Source organism: Ceratotherium simum, chromosome 10 (genome assembly GCF_057802395.1).
Source record: "Ceratotherium simum simum isolate JZ-2026a chromosome 10, ASM5780239v1, whole genome shotgun sequence".
Classification (NCBI taxonomy): domain Eukaryota; kingdom Metazoa; phylum Chordata; class Mammalia; order Perissodactyla; family Rhinocerotidae; genus Ceratotherium; species Ceratotherium simum.
In genome coordinates, this window is record NC_141909.1 from 54,081,464 (window position 1) to 54,101,676 (window position 20,213).

The 20,213-nt window shown below is 39.5% G+C and overlaps 1 protein-coding gene across 4 annotated transcripts in view; it reads left to right on the forward strand.

Moving 5' to 3' along the window:
* The window catches only part of DGKH (diacylglycerol kinase eta), a 191,485-nt gene that overhangs the window by 51,352 nt on the left and 119,920 nt on the right, over window positions 1-20,213 (forward strand). For all 4 annotated transcript variants that reach the window (XM_087436022.1, XM_004433621.3, XM_087436021.1 and 1 more), the window contains exons 3-4: window positions 17,770-17,880; window positions 19,869-19,949. In XM_087436022.1, coding sequence (XP_087292148.1) covers window positions 17,770-17,880; window positions 19,869-19,949 — 192 coding nt within the window. The remainder of the gene's footprint in view (window positions 1-17,769; window positions 17,881-19,868; window positions 19,950-20,213) is intronic.

The following is a 20,213-nucleotide window of genomic DNA, read 5'->3' on the forward strand; positions in this document are numbered from 1 at the left end:
TTGCTGTCACAATAGCTCATGTTTGGAAAAGACCTGGATTTCGAAAGAGTTCTGTTCATATTAATTGACTTTATAATACATAATTTTACCCAGTTAAACCTAAAGGTGAATTTACTTTAAAAAAAATCTCACTTATGTATTTTATATATTGAGGATCCACTGCAAAAATTATTTGAAAACCTCTTTGCCGGAATTCAATTTGCCTTACTGTTGGATTACCATAGTTACCTTCAGCCTCAAAGTTTCTCCTTTCTAATCTCTCTTGCATCCCATTGCTGGAGTTAATTTTCTTACAACACTGAAGCTTTTAATTAAATGCTTGAAACTCAAACCCTATTGTGGGGGGAAGTAAACCAAGATATTAGCTATAGCTCTGCCACAAAATGCTTTGTGACCTTAAGCAAATCTTTATTTTCTCATCTGTAAGTATCGTCTCTGCTCTAAATTTTACCTAGATGATTTTTTTCCCTGGCTGTCAGGGGTCTTGATGATACATCTCTAGCTTACCCACCCAGTTCCTCCTCCCCACTAATCCCTGCCCTTATCCTTTCTCTTCACTCCTATCTCCTCCCTTCCCCACTGTACACACCATTTGCTGATTAATTACTCTCTGCATGTATTCACGTTATTTCTCCAGCCTAGACCTGCCTCTTTCTTTAACCCGTTGATGTAAACTCTGCACATTCTTTTAAAATAGTCTTCTAGAACTAGTGGTTAAAGAACAGTTCCTAGAAGAATGCTGGCAATACCAAATGATTAGCATTAAGGTAGATTGAGAATTGGGAACAAGCCATTTGATTTGTCTAGAACTGTGCTGTCCAGTACGGTAGCCACTAGCTATGTGTGGCTATTTAAATTAAAATCAATTAAAATTAAATACAATTAAAAATCCAGTTTTTCAGTCTCACTCATACATTTCAAGTGCTCAAATGCCATATGTGGCTAATGGCTACTCTATTGAACAGTGCAGATTTAGAACATTTCCATCACTACAGAAAGTTCTGTTGGACAACACTGGTCTAAAAGGTCACAGGTGAGTTGAAAGTTCTGTTTCAAGGACTTCTGGAGGAGAAGTATGTTGGCAGATGGTCAGAGGAAATGTTTGATAAAGAAACAAAAGTGGTGAGTTTAGATAGTTGGTTCTAGGGGTTTAACAGTGGCAAGAGGGAGAGACACAGGGAAGAAGGTAATGGCCAAGTAAAAAGAGGTGTGTGGAAAAAAATTTGTGGAAACAGTAGGACTGAATCTGTTCTAGACATTGGAGGAAGAATAAGTAAGTAGGAAGAGGTAGACATATTGGATATTGGGAAAAACAAGTGAAACAGGATGTTGACATGGGTTTCCTTCTGTTTCAGTTTTGGCTGAGGCCCTAAAAGGCTCAAATAAAACAATAGGTGGCCATGGTATCCACATTCCTAAGTAAAGTTTACGCTTCTTAGCCTAACACCTTGAAGGTGTTGGCTGAGGTTGAAGAGGCCAAGACAAGGGCTGGGAGGGCAGGAAGGAAAGGGTTGCTTCCATCTCACCTCGAGCTGAGTGAGGGGGTTGGAAGGAGACCGCCTGGCTCTCTTGACATGATCTGTGTCCTCCTGAGGCTCTGAGGACACTGAATCTGGACTAGAAAAGTTTAGAGGTCAATGCTGGAGCTATACTGAGCGGCCTGGCTCCAGAACAAGGAGAGGCGGCTACCATGGAGCCAGCTGTGCTTTCACTAATAACAAGGGAGCGGGGTCTGTTTTCCATGAACCAGGAGAGGGCCTAGTGGTCTTTTAAAGAGTAGCCGCACCTAAGAGCCTTTCCTGCCAGGGACAGCGTGACCTGTGTGGTAGAGGCTGGAGATGTGTCCATCAGATGCAGAGGCTGGAGGGTGCGCGGGCATTCTAAGTTATCACCTGGAGGAGAGGCTTTGCTTTAGCCTTGGGAGCTGCAGAAAGATGTTTCCAGGGGAAAATCTCTGGAGAACCCACGAGGAGGCCCCCATTTGAGGAGTCAGACACTGTGGGTAGTGAATTGAAGGTGGGAGCTGACAGATTCGAGAGCAGAAGCCTACTGTGCCTGGAATAGCCCGGGCTGGGGGAGGGGAGAAACTGTAACTTTGAATAAAGTTTGGAGTTTGGGCTGGACATTTTACCTACTGAAACATAACTGTTTTTGTGACTAGAAGTGACTACAGGACTTTTAATTTTTATGAATGACTGGGAAAGCTTTGGAACACATTTCATCCATGACAAGGAGTGAATAGGCTTCTGAATGGATTAAAGACACAGTGGAGAAAGAATGTAGTTTTTACTGCTTGCACTCTATGGAATCCTGCTTATTTGGGGCAATGGCTATACTAATTTGGGGTTTGATGAGAGTACACAATGTTTAGAAAGACTTTTAAGAGATTGTGTTGAGAGTTAGTAAGAAGTAAGCAAAAGGATAATAGCCTGCAATATGCCTGGTTGAAGAGAAACAACAGGAATTAAGTGGATTAGGCAAATGAGATTTTTGCTTCTCTTTCCAGGAGTACTCTGTAGTCTGGGATAAGGAGATTGTTATATTTTTATTTCGGGCTTATAGTTCTAGTAATTTTAAGCCTTGTAGCTTTGTGGATTGTCATTTTGAAGTAAGAGTAAAGTAAATGGAGAAAGCTGTTTAACGTAGCTGAACTTCCTTCTGTTTGTGGTGGTTCAAGTGCCCTTTGATGCTATTAAGGTGATAATAATTGTTTCTTTTAGCTCATGGTTGGGCCGGAGTAGTATATTATTTCTACTTTATTTTTAGGATTTATTGATTTATTATGTACATAATATAGGGACTCTTATTATACCTTATCATTTGGGATGCCATGAGCTGCAGGTAACCAAGTACCCTAAATCATATTGGCTTAAGTACCTGGAGGTGGGGCAGGCTCTGACTCACTTCTCTCTGATTCTCCAGGCTTTGCCCTCCTGTCTGTGTTAGCTGTATTCTTAGTAAAGTGCCTAAATCAATTCCAGGTGTCACATCCAGACAGCAGACAGAAAACAGGCTCTCTCTCCAGGTATGCCAAAAGCAGCACCCCCAGGAGACCTCTACTCACATCTCATTGGCCAGAGTTGGGTTACATCCCACCTCTGAACTAATTACTGATGCCAAGGGGAAAGGAATCCTCATAGCAATTTATTAAACTAATTAATATGTACTTGCTATAACTAGGAATAGAGTAAGCATCCCCTAAGCATATGACTTACAGAGCAAGAGTGAGTATCTAAACCAAACCAGGGTACTGTTAGGGAGGAGGAAAAGGGAAATGGATGTTGGATAGAGTCTTGTACCTATTCCTAAATGTATATATAATGACTAATTACAGATTAGGTGGTTGGAGCATAGTGTATGTAGGCTAACCTGCTGTGACAAAACTCCAAAATATAGTGCCTTAAATAATATAAAAGTTTATTTCTCTCTCACCATTTATAGTTTATAGGCATATGGTCTAGAGCTGGTCGGGGGGGCTCTAACATAGCTTGAATATTAGAGTTGCCAGGTTGTAATAACAAAGAAACCCCCAAATTCAGAGACTTAGAAAACAAAGTAGTTTCTGTCTTACATCACGGTCCAAGGAAATCTTCTGAGGTGAGTGGGTATCTCTGCTGCCTGGGGCCATTCAGGGACCCCAGTTCCTCCTTGTTGTTTCCTTGCCATCTCCCCTGGAGGTTGTGCTTGCTTTGGTGATCAAAGCTATGTCACCCTTTCTAGGTTCCAGCCAGAAAATAGCAAAAGAGAAGGTGGAGGGAGGTAGGCCCATGTATAAAGGCCTAGGCCAAAATGGCACCATTACTTCTGCTCACATTCCATTGGCAAGATCTTAGCCACAGGGGACAGCCAACTGCAAAAAGCCTGCTGTCTTAGTGCATTTGGGCAGCTATAACAAAATACCGTAGACTGGATGGTTTATAAACAACACATTTATTTCTCATAGTTCTGGAGGCTGGGAAGTCCAAGATCAAGGCGCTGGCAAATTCACTGTCTGGTGAGGGCCTGCTTCCTGGTTCACAGATGGCCATCTTCTAGCTGTGTCCTCACACACACATTTTCTTCTCATACTGTAATGTATTTTTCAGAATTCATGTACCACTGACAATATTGAAAATGAGAGAGATAAGCTTTTTAGAGTAAACATAATCTTAGCACATTGCTCTCCTCTGCGAATCCATTACCTTTTACAAATAGGGCTCTGTGAGGACTGAGCACGTGGAATTGCAAATGAGTGAGCTCTACTTGAGTGACACATTTGGAAAGGAGGGTATTTAAGCCCAACATTTAAGGGTGAGTCATCGAGGAGGAAAGATCCTGGTGAAAAGCATTCTGGGCCTGTGGAAAGACACTTAAATAAAGCCCCCAAGATAGGAGGATGTCTGTTTTGTTCAGCCAACGGCCAGTGGACCAGTAAGCCAGGAGCATAAACTGCAGGGGCAGTGAGGATGGAAGCTGCACCTAGAGAGGGGGCTACTAAATCAGTAAAGATGTAGACAGTCAAGAGCCTTAAATGCAGAGTTGTTTTTTTTTTATTCTGTGGTTTATGAACAACCCACAAAGATTTTGAACGGGAAAGTGACAGGATGACAGCTGTATCTTAGGGAAACAATTCTGGAGAGAAGGAGTATGGAGAATTAATTAGAGGGAGGGACTAGTTGATGTCCCTGTGATCTTCTTTTATGAACAATAGGGAACTTTTGTTGGATTGTGTTCACTTGAGGCCTGCCCCAGTAGGTCAGCGTCCCTGTGAGTAGAGGAATAACAACTGTGAGGATGGGCCCTAGACAGGCTGACAGGAGGGTTTAGCTTCTTGGTTTTGGTTTGGCGCCCTTGAGTGTGGTGTCTCTCTGAGCTTGTTCTCCTTGATGGTATGGAAACACCTGATGTGCACCTGCTGGGGGAGCCAAGACAGAAAGGTCCTGGGGCCCCTCTTTGGGCCACAGGCCTGGAGGACAAGCAGTATTTTATTCGTATTGGTTAGCGTGGTCCTCTCTGTGTTTTGTCTCTTTTGTTATTGCCAGCCTTTGGTAAAGACTTGTTTGAGTGTTCTGTCTTCTCTCCACTTTATTATGAGTTATTAAGAATAGAGTTGTTTTCCACACTTGGGCCAAGCTTCAAGGAGAAACACTAACTTCCAAATGAAGGGTTAGTGCTGATGGCAGTCAGGCTAGCTGATCTGGCTCTTGTCTCCAGCAGGAGATTCTTCCTCCAGTGCTAGTCTTCATTTCTTCATAGGAGGTAATTGCTCAAGTCTAGGTGAGAAATAACGAAGTTACCGGAATTGGGGCACTGGCAGTAGGAGCAGAAAGGAAGACCAGATTTCGAAAACATTTTGATAGCAGACTAAAGAATTTAGGGGCAAAGGAGAATAAAAGATAGTTTGGAAGTTTGGGGATTGTATGCTTAGGAAAATGCTGCTGCTGCTAACAGATGGAGTCACAGCAAGAGGAGGAGAGTTGCCGTGGGAAGGTGCTGAGTTCACTCTGAATTCTGCATAGGGTAAGGGACTTTTACCCGGTGTTGTGTAGTTATTTACTGGAAGTTTCAGAATTAGAATCTAGATTTCCTGAACCAGCTCAATGTTTTTTCTATTACACTAAGACATACATTACATGAAATAAAATGTACTTGTTGAGTTCCAGGTGGTGATAGCATCTCCATGCAGAGATGTCAAGTAAGCAGTTGTAAATGGAACTGAAGTGAAAAATTGAGAATAAATGTATAAATTTGTTTTAGGAGTTATGTATCTATTTAGAGGACATAATTGGAGCTATGTGAAGGATAAGTTCACCCAGAGAGATTTGGCACGTAGGATATAATTGGAAATAGCCAAGGGGCAGCTTTCTTGAAGAAGGAGTGAAAGCTATGCAGTAAGGCTGAAGAAAAGGAAAGAGGCAGCAAGAATACTCTACTTTTTTTTTTAAGAAGTTTTGTAATAATGGAGATGAAGGCGTAGATTGTAACCTGGGACATAATCAAGAGGTGAAAAAAGCTTTTACTTTTTAAGATCACACATGCCAAGGGGAAAGACTTGGCGGAGAGGAAATAATTAGAAATGGAAGACAGAGGGAATAGTTCAATGTAATTTAACAAATTTAAGTACCACTGAGGTGATAGGCCTGGTGCTGGGTACCAGGCATACAAAGATGAAGTAAACATGGTCCTGCCTTTGGGAAGTTTACTGCCAATGAAGGGCAGGAACAAGAAAAGCACGAGAACAGCTAATAGCTACTGAGCACTACGTGTCAGGAACTGTTGTACTTTACAGGCACTGACTCATTTAGTCCTCACAACACTCCTTTGAGTTAGTTAACATCGTTATTGTCCACATTTTAAAGGAGAGGAAACTCAGGCACAGAAAGATTAAGTAATTTGCCCAAGGCCTTTAACAACCAAGATTTGCACCCAGGCCATAGCTCTGCACTTGCTGTGTGTCATGTAAACAGGTTATTACACTACAATTGCAAAGAGAGAAGGAAGAAAAATGCACAGAAGTAGCATAAAGGAGAGAGGAGTTACATTTTTCTGCAGGGGATAGAGTAGGGCAGGAAGATCTGAGAGGAGGAATAAGTGGATGACAGGGCATGGATCCAGCTAAATGAACCCACTGTCATGACCAAAGCGTAGAACCCATGTTGGTATTAGGTGTGTATGTATATATTACTGTTTTGCCTCATAATTTGCACAGCCTTCATCTCTGACCTTTTCTCTGCCCCATCCTAATCACAGAGGACAGTAACATTTGGTTTTATTCATTTCTATGAACAATTAAAATATTTTTTAAAAAATCTGCTAGAACTGAGTTATCCTTTTAGGGGTATCAGTCCTTCCCATCAAAACCGTCATTAGAGTGGAGTTTGTGATATTGAATATAACATGTATGTGTCTGTCTATCTGTCTGTCTACTATCTACCTACTACCTATCTACCTACCTATCTATGAATTCAGAGAACAGGCAGAAATATAACTGAGAATTTCCTATGCATTTGGGACCCAGATTATCTCTGGGGAAGAACCAGAGAATTTGAGAGGCAGATTATTGAAGATACAATTGAAATTCCAGAAACTAGGCAGATATTTTGCATAGAATGGTTAATAGCCTTTTCTGAGGTAAGCATCTGTGGTAAGTATATGACTCCTGGTTATATGTGGTTAGTCTGCAGATCCTGAGCTTCACGCATTTCTCATCTCGTCCTTGGCCACACCACTGACCGCCAGCTCCTGTCTCAGCCATGAATTTCAGTCTAGGATCAGGAACGCCAGGACAGCAGCAGTATTGTGCGACTCAGGCATGGTGTGAGGTTGTCTGTTTTGTACATTAGTTACTAGTTAAAAAAAATAAATAAACATAATGTTTAGTGGTTTGTTTTAGGCTACATCAAAATGCCCCTACATCAAAATAGTTCTGTCATTGTGGCCTTATGGGAAAGTGGTTACATCAAAATGTCATGTGTGGGCAAAGAGATTATTCTTGAAAGTGAGTAGAGGCATTTGATAAACGAAAAAGTAAGTTCGAAATTGGAAGGATAGCCTTTTGACCCCTTTACAGCAGAGTTACTATGTGCCACTCACCAATATAGGCAAGGATTCGTCTAACTGACCAGAAGGCCCATCTATGTTCCTGGCTCTGAGAGAAAAACCCGAGCATTAGATATAACACCACTACCACCCTGTGGCAGTATGTTGTAGTTCATTGTATTTTATGAAAAAAGTGTATCTAGTGTTTATACAGCGTGCACATTTTGTACCTTCACTTTTGAATAAAAGTATAATAGCACTTTATGAAATCATATATTTTATCTCTTTAAGATGAGTTAGAAAAATACATTTAGAAACTCTTAAAGAAGGAACATATTAAAAATGGAGAGAGAGCTTAATTTTAGGAATTAACAAATAGAAGTTCACAAAATAACTACAGTCTCAGGAAGGTAATTATATCTATAGCTTTTCTCAAGAAAATTACCAAGCAGTATAAGGGACAAAGTACTTTAGTCATCATGAGATGGTTTATTGGTAAAGAGGGTAATTAGAATATATTGGATAATCTCCATGATTTTGCCTTAGAATGCATTAATTTATGTTTAAATATAAATATCCCAAATATTAGAGTTTATAGTATTTCAATAGTGAAGGTGTTTTGAATATATGTAGAGGTTTCAGAATACCTCACTAGGCATGAGGAAACGTGGCTTTTCCATCATGTTTCCTTGTGCATATGTTCTCCCATTTCTTGAGGAGCAACCTCATCACTTCTCAGGGTTTGTGCAAGCTACAGCATAACTGGCTTTTGTCTGACAGGTTGAATTTTTTTCCTTTTTAGACAGGGGAGAGGTCCTAGGAGTTGTGTTGGGGAGTCTTTTCTGTCACTGGATTGAATATGGCAGGATTAAAAACTGCAGAGCCACAGACCCATTTTAGTTTTATGCTTCACTTGACTTAACAACCACTTGTATGCACAGTAGAGGGTATATGCTGCCAGTGTAGACGCATGACCAGACTACATTTTTCTCTCAACATATACACATATATCTCCCAGATAACCCGATTCAGAATGTGTGTATGTGTGTGTGTATGTGGGTGCTTTATGTGTGTATGTGTGTATGTGTGTTACATGTAAAAGTAAACAATTACTTCTGGTAAAATTTTTAAAAAACCCAAACAATAGTGGTTGTATATTTTTCTGTGAAAAGTAAAACTATTTTACAAAATTCTGAAGTATTAAATGCCAAGGTTTTGTTGTGTGAATATTAGATATCATTATGTTAAATGCATGTAATCATCTTGCCTCATAGCTTTTGAACTGTTATTTCTGGAGCTGCAGAATTCCTCGGAGGTACCCCGGAATGGGGAGGCTGAGCTGGTCAGGTTCTGGATTGCCTATTCAAATGCCTGGTCATATGTCCTCAGATTATTCTGATACACAAAACTGCTTGAAGACAACTGCTCCGAGCGCTAGCTTATAAAAACGGCCATGTTTTGTGATGTTGTAAATGACAAAGCACGTGCATCACCTTATTACAGTATCATTAACTACTGGTTCCAGAAGCACACCCTGCCTCCATTCTTCTGTAAGCTGTGGTATCCCTCTCTTACTGCATTATCCTCTGGCTCCTGTCTGAAACATCCTCTCATTGTTCCCACTGCCGTTCCTCTGCTGGCATTTGCTTTCTTGGCTAGGTCAGGCCAGTGGGGGCTTTGGGTGGTGGTGCAGGCTGGAGATGTTAGGAAAGGGGAAGGATAAGCAGATTAGGCTACTCTTCTCTATTCACTTCCTGTCCCCTATTTCCCAGCATGCCATGGTGTCTACTACAGATCCCAGCTCTTCATTCCCTCATCCACAGCACTTATTCTAGTCTTCATCTGCAAATAAAATCTGGTTTTTCTCTGAAAGATAGTTGAGTGTAGCTTGGTTTCTTGTGGGCAGGCGTCTCTCAAGAGGAGGAAGGGAAGGGCATGAGTGAGCTTGCTCAGTTATTAAATCCAAATTACTCCCCTCATCTCCCCTGGAGAAGAGCCAGTGGAGGCGGAAAGAGGGTGGGAGTAGCATTTTAATGGGGCTCCACACACAGAGAAAGAAACATCTTGAGTGTAGAGATGCAATACCTCCCTAAAAATGTGTTTTAGGAAGATTCTTACAGCAAATTTTTTAAATGTTCAAAGCCAGACCAGAGCAAATGGTTAGACTCAATAGTATCAAAGGTGAATGAAAAAAGGACCCAAAGTGCTGAATTATAAATTTTTAAAGGGCTTATACAAGTTATTATACTGAAATATTGTTATGAGAGTGCTTATTGTCCTGGCTGATAATTACAGTCACCAAAAGAGATATTAATATGTGTGGGTTCCTATGCCCTGTTCCAGATCTGTTTAATCAAAACCTCCCAGAGGAACTGAGGCTGCCAATGTCTATAAAGTTCTCTGTGTGATTCAGATGGCCAGCCAGATTTTAGAACAACTGGTGTATTTGATAAAGCTTGGTGTAATGTATGTATACCCATTTTAATAAAGAGGCTCAAATTTGTTTTTAAGAAAGTGGGAAATTCATAGTGAGACAAAATTCAGAAGGGAAAAGGATACAAGGCACGAGGCTAAAAGGGCCCGGAATCAAGAGGAACATCAGTGATGGGAAATTTTGGAGCCTGATAGAAAAGCCAGGCATGAGGCAATTTAACACATGGCTGATAAAAGAGGTTGACAGACTGAATCAGAAAGAGATCAAATGGCTACCTTCCAAAGACATAAGAGGAGGAGCAGTAATCTTCAATATAAGTTCTGGCATGTTTGTGGAGAAAAATAGTTCTTATTTAATAATCACACAAAAATATATAGAAAGGCTAACAAAGAACAAAAGCAATGTTAGAGTAGGAGACACAATATAGTAAAGTGCAAACTTGTGATGAAGGTAGATTTTTACTTTTAGAGATGTGGAGTCAAATGCAGATCTGTGTGGTTTGAGGTTGACCACTTTCCAAGCCAAATTATGTAAGTTCCGCTGTTGGATAACATATGGAAGGATAAGAAATCTATTACAAATAATAGTTGATTTACACATTTTATAGGTATAGCTGCCTCGTATACCACCTGAATACAATGTTAATGCTGATGAGATAGATGGCCTCCCTTAATAATGATGAAATGGTAGAGGATAAAAACGGAATGGCTTTCAATTTGGAAAAAAAAAGGCAGAATAATCAACAACTAAATACTTACATTTTCTGCAGGGGCATTTGCAAATGAGAAAGAGACGGTCACGAAATAAGCTCTGGATCCAGTTCTCAGAATGCTGTCAAGTCTTCTGCCCAGGCTCTCCCTTAAGAGCTCTTACGAGAGTGTGTAGTTCAAGTTTCCCCCAATAGACATTTCAACTGCTTCATTTGAATGTCAGTCTTCACTTCATTCATTTGTGCAGTGAATAATTATTAAGAACTGTTCCCTGTGCTAGGAACTGTGATAAGTGCTGGGGCTACACTGGTGAATAGGTGGGCTAGGCCCTCTCTCATTGAGCTCGCAGGCTAGTTGGGGAGATAGATATATCATTTTTGGGCTAATTGGATTTTGAAGTGCTGGTGGCATCCGAGTGGTGTTATCCAGCAACAGTTATCATCATTTTCTAATTCTTACTGGTGAACAAGACTGATGTTCTAAGAAGTAAAATAATAACATATAGCAATTGCAAACTCTGCCCCATTATGATATTACCTATGATATTAGGTAGAATTTCATGATTGATTTCTGATCTTATGTTTAATGTTTAGAAAACTTTATACATTTTGTGACTGTATACTTTATGTGGTTATATGTGTTCTTAGTGTGATAATTTCTCTAAATATAAGCATTGGACCCTTGTTCAGGAATGTTATCGCTTTTTTTAACTTGTGTCAGTCCCACTTAAATACCTTTTCCTGAAAGTATGACTTGCTAAAAGAGTCCCTTACTTGTGATACTTGATATTTATATAGCATGTGGGAGGTGATGAAAGATATTTATACAACATTTGGTTTCATCCTAACACCTCTGAGGAATACAGGGCAGATAGTGTTTATCCTCACCTTTACAGATGAGGAAACTTAGGTTCATAGACGTTAGTACTTATTTAAAGTCTCAACGCTAGTAAATGGTGGAGCCAGAAGTGGAACCCAAATCAGGGCTCTTTTTAGGAGTTACGTCTATTTCTTTTATACTTTCTGTCAGTATATTGACTTGTTGGGAAGAAGAATGGAAATATCTTTCTGCCTCAAATTAGTCAAATTCTTATGAGTCAAAGAAAAAAATGTTTTAATCCTTTTAATTTCTTATTTTTTGTTTTCTGATTATTCAATAAATCAAACATGTATTAATTATTTTTTTAGTATCAGGTACATGGCCATATATAGGATGAAAAAATAAATAAGGTATAGGAGAGACAAAAATTTTTTAAAATTCCTATACAACATGATTAATGGTTTAAATTATGTATAAGCACAGTGCTGTGGGTGCACCTAGGATGCAATGGTACCTATGCCTTGAAGGCTGGTGGGATGGGGGTGGGCTTACAAGAAGAAGCAGAGGACAATATTTAGAGTAGAAGGAAGAACTCATGAAAAAGCTTAGACAGAGGGAAGCACTGAGTATTTGGGGATTAGCAGGTGTCCTTACATGGCAGAAGGAGTGAGAGAGTTTTCTGAGGTCTCTTTTATAAGGGCACTAATCCCATTCGTGAGGGCTCCACCCCTTATGACCTAATCTGCTAGAGACCCCACCTCCTGATACCATCAAATTAGGAGTTAGGATTTCAATTTTTCAGATACACAAACATTCAGTCCATAACAACCCAGCTCTCCCATCACAGCAAATTCCATCCTCATTCCCTCAAAGATAAGTTAAGGGGTCATGTCAGGACAAGACTAGGAGAAGCTTGAGATTGTTCTGGAATTTTTGAAAACATCCGTAAGAGATGAGTCATCACTGACATTCCCACTTCACCATATCAAGCTTTTCACCACACCTATTTGATGGCCCCCAAAAAGCCAATATATGAAAATGTACATTTAGCAGATAAATCGGGTAGTAACTGTTTGATTTTTCAAAGATTCTTATCTTGACAAAAAGGCTCATTGAATGGCTGTTTGTGAAGTTGCACTCCCCTGAGGATATTAAAGTAGTATTCCATCTAAGTAACTTCAACTTGTGACACAGAATTGTTTCTGAAATTTTAGGTGAAATCCTAGAGCACCCATGTGTGTATAATTTAAGAGAGAAATTACTTTTGTTTGCTCTAAGCAAGGGGTGTGAAATGAGCAATTCCACAGCTTTAAGACATTGGACTAAAAACATTCTCAGAAAGCCAGCTAGATAAGAGATCTTTCAACTTAAAGCTTATTTTATTGATATAATTTTTTCAAAGCCAAGTTCATTTAACTTTTTGTTTTTAATATTTGGAAACTAGGTTACAGTTGGATTACAGTTGAAGTCTGTGGTTTTACTGATTTTTCATAAGGGTCAGATAGTACTAATCTCTGCCAGATTATGACTAAATGGTAGTTAAATGTAAATGTTTCTAAGCTCTTTTTTGAAGAAGAGAAGAGTTTATCCCTTTTTCTAGAGATTGTGAACAAAATAAGATCTAATACTTAATTTTTACAGATTCTTAATTATAACTCTCTGATCATAACTTTCTTGTATCTGTTACTAACTTCAGTTTATTATTCTAGTTGAACATTAATAGCAAATATAATAAATATTATGATTTTAAAGAATGAGTTCTTGTTTCTTACATTGTATGCTCATTATTTTGAGATTTTTGGAACCACATATGTTTTTCTCTGAACCACGCTTTGATTATATGTGCTAGAACTGTTACAAATTAATCACTTTTTGTTATGCTCCTTCTTTTATAAGAAGTGTTTGTTTAACTAGCCATATATAAACAGAAGTTTATTCTGAGGATTAACTTTCATGTGAATAAATGCCTCCTAGTTAAGTCTTTTAAATTACATCTCTTAGAGGAAAGCAGGCTAGCCTCAGAATGTTTTTTCTTCAAGAATTTAAAGTGAACTGTTTAGGGGTGGGCCCGGTGGCACAAGTGGTTAAGTGCCCGCACTCCACTGCGGCGGCCCGGGGTACACCGGTTCGGATCCCGGGCTTGCACCGACGAACCACTTGTCGGGCCATGCTGTGGTGGCATCCCGTATAGAGTAGAGGAAGATGGGCATGGATGTTAGCCCAGGGCCAGTCTTCCTCAGCAAAAAAAAAAAAAAAAAAAGAGAGAGAGAGAGAAGGGTTGGCAGATGTTAGCTCAGGGCTGATCTTCCTCACCAAAAAAAAAAAAAGTGAACTGTTTATATATTATAACACAAAGAAGTCTGTAAATGCATGAAGATGAGGACTATGTCTTACACCTTTTTGTAGTCCTCACAGCCTCACACGTGGCAGATTAATCTATGCTTATGCAAGATTTAAAGAGCATAAAGTGATATAGAAAAAACAGATAAATTATTTGCTGTGAAAGACTATGTAAGGATCATCTCTAAATTAGCAATATTCTTAAAGTCAGGTTAGATGGACATTTTCCTGTCCCTCTGCCTATCTCTCCCCAACCCCTCACCCAGGGAGTGCTCCTACGGGCACTTACACCCTTCTGCATTATATCTGCTGTTTTGATACACGTGAAAAGAAGCAGGCTCAGACCTCCTGAATGCTGGAAACCATAAAATAATTTCCAGCCAGTATTTCCTATTTCCTAATTCTTTCATGTTTTTAAAATATAAAGTTATCTTACATACCATTTTACACTTTAACTAAAGTTGTTCAGTTCAACATTTATGGAGGCCCTAAGGTTTCAGCTAGTGTGTTAGATGGCGATGTTATTAAAATGCATAGGACACAGTCTTTGCTCTTATGAAGGTCACAGCATGGTGGGACCACAACCGTGTAAACTGAAGCCATTCAGTGTCGTAGGTGCGGTTATACAGCTAGGATGAGAATGCCTTAGAGGGACAAAGGTGGCATTGGTTGCTTCTTCCCAGGGAATCAGAGAAGCCATCACAGGGGCAGTGGCAGTGGATCAGAGTTGAGATGAATGGGAGGGGAGCTTTCAAGACAGGCAAATTGAGGCGAGGACTTTAGGGCAGAGGGAGGAGCATGGGAAGGGGCAGGTGATGGGGTTGGAGAGCGTTATGTAGGGGTGTTCTATGATACGTATAGAAGTTTGGACTTTATGCTGCAGGCAAAATAGAACTAATAAAAGGCTTTAAGCTGTGGCGTAATATAATCAGATTTTCATTTTAGAAAATTACTCTCATAACCATGTGGAGAATGAAGTAGGTTATTTATGCTTTCTTAAAACAGTGCTTATAGAACATAAATAGACCAAACATTAAGTTATCTTCCTCATTGCCTTAAACAGAACTTTACAAAAATCCCAATACACCCACTTCTATAATCTGAATTGCCAAATGATTTGTTCTTTGGATAAGTTATGTTTTTATAGCGTTTCAATACTTTGTGTTTGGGTTTAAGACTGACACACTCTCTGCCCTGGGTAACGTGAGATGCTACACAGGGTAACAGTGTATCTCACCAAGTAACTCTTCCTGATACCCCTTTCTCTCTGTCTTTTGTATCTAGTTGCCCAAGCCAAATGCTTAGACTTTTCCTTGGTTCTTTTCTCTTTCTCGCCCTTCACATCTATTAGCAAGTCCAGTGGATTCTGCCTCCACAATAACATCTCAAATTCCTCAACTTCTGCACGTCTCAGTGATGCTATAACCTTCATTCGTCTTCTAGTCTAGCTTCTAGTGTCTCCCCTTTGGACTACTGCCGCAGCCTCCCAGTCGGTCCTCCATTTCCTTTCTCATTCGTTTTCCCATTCTCACTCTGCTGCTTCAAACATTTCACTAGCTTTTTGCACTTAGAATAAAAAGCAAACTCCCTGTTGTGGCCAGCATCTCCTGACTCTTGTCTCCCTTAACCTCATCTCTTGACACTCCTTCTCCTCTAGCTGTTCTTTGCCCTCGCAGTGGCCTGCAGACACTTCTTCACTTCTTTCAAGAAGCTCTTATAATTTGGTGTCTGGCAAATACTCCCTGAACTTAATAGCATAATGATATCATAATAATAACACTTTATGCCGTTTATTGAATGTTTTCTGTAACCCAGACAGTGTGCTAAGTGCTCTCCAGACATTATCTTATTATTAAATTAGATGCAACAAGCTTGTGAAGTTGGTATTATTATTCCCATACTTTAGGAGAGGAAACTGGGGCACAGAGGGCTGAAGAACTGGCCTGGTTTATATTGTTAGTGTGTGATGGAGCCTGGCTTCAAGTCTGTCTGTCTGACTGTAAATCGGGCTCTTTGGTACTGAAATTTCAAAAGTATTTTGTTATCATCATTTGAAGTATTTTGTTATGATTACGTTTTAATGATCTCACAACAATTCCTGGAGGACAATCTGAGAGCAAGCTCTAGAGAAAATCTCTTATTGAAATTGAAAGTAACGTTAATATGACCTAACTGCCTTTCGGAGACAACAAACTTTTCTCAGTATTTCGTGTCTTGTTGCTAAAAAAACACAGTGTGATATAAAAGTTGGGAATAAACTCTGGAGTCAAGCAGACATGGGTCTAATCTCAGCACCTGCTATTCATTCATATAGATCTCAGTATCATATGTGCCAGATAATTTTCTAGACACTTGAGATGCATCACTGTGCAGTTCAGTGGGATGGATTTAAAATTTTGATTCTATGAGCTGTTTTTGTCTTGGAGGCTCATTATAGCATTATTGCTCTTCTGTGAGTTCACTATAAGTGTGATCCATCTTGGACCCCAGCCCCAGGGGATCTATTTGAGTCAGTCCCGTGACATGTCTCCTAAGGACAATCTCGTAGCAAGGCTATAAGTTTAGGCTGCTATAAATGTACTTTTCTTCTTCCTTTCCATCTTCTTTCCTTGCAATTAAAATGAAACATTAACTTTATCAGATATAATAAACTCAGGGACCCTATATTCTAAGAGGGCTAACAATAAACATAATAAATAAGTGAATTACATTATACCTTAGAAGATGGAAAGTACTTTGTGTGGGGAGTAAATAAGATCAGGATGGGGGGAAATGTGGAGAGCATGTTGCAGTATTAAATAGGAGGTCAGTGAGGTGGGTCTCATTGAGAAGGTCAGAGACTTGAAGGGGGTGAAGGAGTCGGTCAGATGAATATCTGAGGGAAGGGCAGTCCAGAGCAGAGAGTAGGTAGTGTCCAGACCTGAGGGAGGAGCATGCATGCCCACTCAAAAGCAAAGTGCCATTGTAGATGGAGGGGACCAAGCGAGGGAGAGATACTAGATGAAGTCAGAGGGGTTCCAAGTATTTTGTTCGTGACGATGAAATGAACTTGTATACACAAAGCACTTAGCACAGAGTCTGGCCCAGAGTCATGGAGCCCCTGCCCACCTCTTCCAGCCACATCTCCTACTGCTCCCCCTTGCAAACTCTATCCTACATTTATAACCAAAAGCTCTTTGAAGATTCCCCAAATCTCCATGCTGTTTTAAACTTTCTACTTTTGCACACATCTAAAATATCCTTCTCCACCCCTTGTCATTCTGATAAACTCCTTCGAGACCCACCCCGGCCTCTCCTCTGGGGGGACTTCTTTGACTCCCTCTGAGACAGAGCTGATGCTTCCTTCTCTGGACCACCATGCACAGTGCTTTGAATATGTGTTTGTTACAATAACACATAACTAATGATAAATGACTTGCTATGTGCCGTGCAAGAAGTCCTTTACATGTTTTTAATTTATTCGTCACCACATCTCTATAAGGTATGGCTTATTGTCATCCCCATTTTATAGATGAATAAGTAAAGACATGAAGAAGTTCCGTAACTTGTCTGAGATCATCCAGCTACTAAGTAGTGGCACCAGGAGTTGAACACAAGGTTTCTGGCTCCAGAGCCCATGCTTTTCTTAATCATGACATTATCACATTACACGCACATTACACGTATGCATCACACTGTATTGCAAGTGTTAGCTTGTGTGCATGTGTCCTCCATACTATGCGTGACTACTTGGAGAGCAGGGAACCGTGTCACATTGCGCTTTGCTCTTTGGGGCTTTGTACATGTGCTCCCTTGGTTGAATGGTGAGAAGAAAATAGTCTCTCATGTAATTTGTAAGACATGGGAAATCATATTCAAAATGTTAATGATAGTGTGTCATTAATTCTGCATTGTGTCTGGTTTTGGATTCCATTTTAATCATATCATTCTGCTTCTGCTTCTCCCCAGACCAGTATTAAAGAGGGACAACTTTTGAAGCAAACCAGTTCTTTCCAGAGGTGGAAAAAGCGATACTTCAAACTTCGAGGCCGTACGCTCTATTATGCAAAGGACTCAAAGGTAATTCCAGAGAATACTAGTGGTAAGCGCTTGAGGTTGTGGATGTTCTGTAAGCTGTTTTTGTCTTGGTGCTCACTGTAGCCTTACTGCTCCTCTGTGAATTCAGTATAAATGTGGTCCATCTTGGACCAAATCCCAAGGGGGTCTATTTCAGTCAATTCATGCCGTGTCCCCTAAGAACAATCTTATAGGAAGGTTTTAGTATAATTTGCTTTCTTTCTTTTTTCCTTCCAATTAAAATGAAACATTAAGTGTAACTGTATTAGATATAATAAACTCAAAATTTGGGGTTTGCCCCCCTTTCTTGCTGCTTTTTACCTTATAGATCTTTCCCTGACCAAGAGACAGAGAATTGCTGTAGTTGCTAAGAATTCATGCTCTGGTTTCAGACAAAAGTTCGTATCCCAATTCCAGCACATTCCAGTGGAGCGGCTGTGGATAATGTGTGTTGTTGATTTTGCTAGCAGTTAAGAATAAAAATCATAGTGAAATAAAATCAAGGCTCTAACTAGTTTTTATATGACAGTTGAATAAGAATGATGTAGTTTTGAGAGAAAAAAATTTGTAATGATGAGCTTCCATTTAAAATGATATTTTAGTATTCCTTTAAAAATAAACATTGACGTTTCTTGCTCCTCTGCCAGTTGAATAATTAATAATTTCCATATTTAAAAATATATGTTCCTGATATAATTAGTATAGTTATATGCCAAGAGGTAAAAATAAATAAACAAACAAACCTAATTCTTAGTTTATGCAGCTGTAGAAGTAATGACCAAATAAAATAATCATATTTTAAAAGTCATTATGTACAAGATCGTCCCTGATGTGGCTCCATCCTGACTTTTCGCATTTATCTCCAGATAGCTCTGACCACTTGATAGCCTTCAGCCTTGCCCTGTGTTTCCCATCTCCAGGATGACTTTCCCTCTATCTCCACTTGAAGAAATTCCCTGTTTTCTTTAAGATCCCCCTCAAATAGTCTTTATTCCAGCATTCACAAGAGAGTTTAAGTGTATTCTGCTGGAGAAATTATCTGTGACCTTCCCTAGCATTTCGTAGTATCTCTTCTCTTCCACTTTTAATAGTCTATCTTACATTAAAATTAGTTGTGTCTACTCCATCTCCTGTGCTAGATTATAAATTCTTTCTAGTCAGGGAAAAAGTCCTATAGTCAGATTGGTTGGATTGAAATAGACTTTTTATAACCGCTTGGAGATCAGGGGTGCGGTGGAAGCTTTCAGAGGAGGGGGCCCCCTTTTCTGTAGTTCTGAGCTGCATTTTTATATCTGCTTTACTGCAAGAACATTGAATGAGTGTGAACAATGACCAACTGACTAAAAGTGGGAAGGATACATTTATTCACTAGAATTTCCTAATCTCTAAATTGTACATTTTTAAAGATTCCATTTCTATGGAGTTTTTACTACTGAAACTTTTTTGATTAAAACCACTTTTAAGAGTACAAAAGAAACATCATCTTATATTTACAGAGCACATTTATCATTTCATTTGAACATATTTATAGATGTGGAAAATAAGGTTCAGAAAGTTCAGAAACTCGTGGCAATCTGAGCCAGGACTAGGTGCTTCTCATTTCTCATTTAGCAAATGTGGGAACGATGACGTTGCCTTTCCCTTCCTGGCAAAGTTGTTACAGGTTTAGAGATGTGGGGGATGTGTGAGTGTATGTGTGTATGTCGCACACTTAGAAGCTTCCCCATAAATTATGCTTCTAGAGAGTACAGAGCGTTTTGCATTGACGTAGTGTGCCAGGGGATTCTTTAAAGTCCTTTTCAGTTTGGGATTTATGTGTTAGTTGTACTTTATGGTTTTACTCACAGAGTATCACTGACTTAAGTTCATTTTCATTTTCTATTCCTAAATCCTGGCATAGCTTCATAGTCATGACTTGATATTAAAAAAATTATTGAGGAGCATTGAGTTAGGTTTTCATTTAATATGTTTGTGTTCTTTTTCATTAACAGTCTCTGATATTTGATGAAGTTGACCTCTCAGATGCCAGTGTAGCTGAAGCAAGCACAAAAAATGCTAACAACAGCTTCACGGTATGGTTATATTCTGCTAACTCCCTACTCCAAAGTTATAGAATGACCTTTCCTAAGCATGTACAGAACGCCATCTTCAGTTACCGGCTGTGTGTCAACTATGCATGTTGGAGTTCTTACTAACACAGTAAACTTGATAAATACATTGTATACTCCAACACCCAACACCATACATGATTGGGTCAATAAACCAATAATGTATTAAATGTATTTTTTGAAAAATATTTATAGTTTTTTCTTTTTTAGACTTTTTAGTTTTAATGC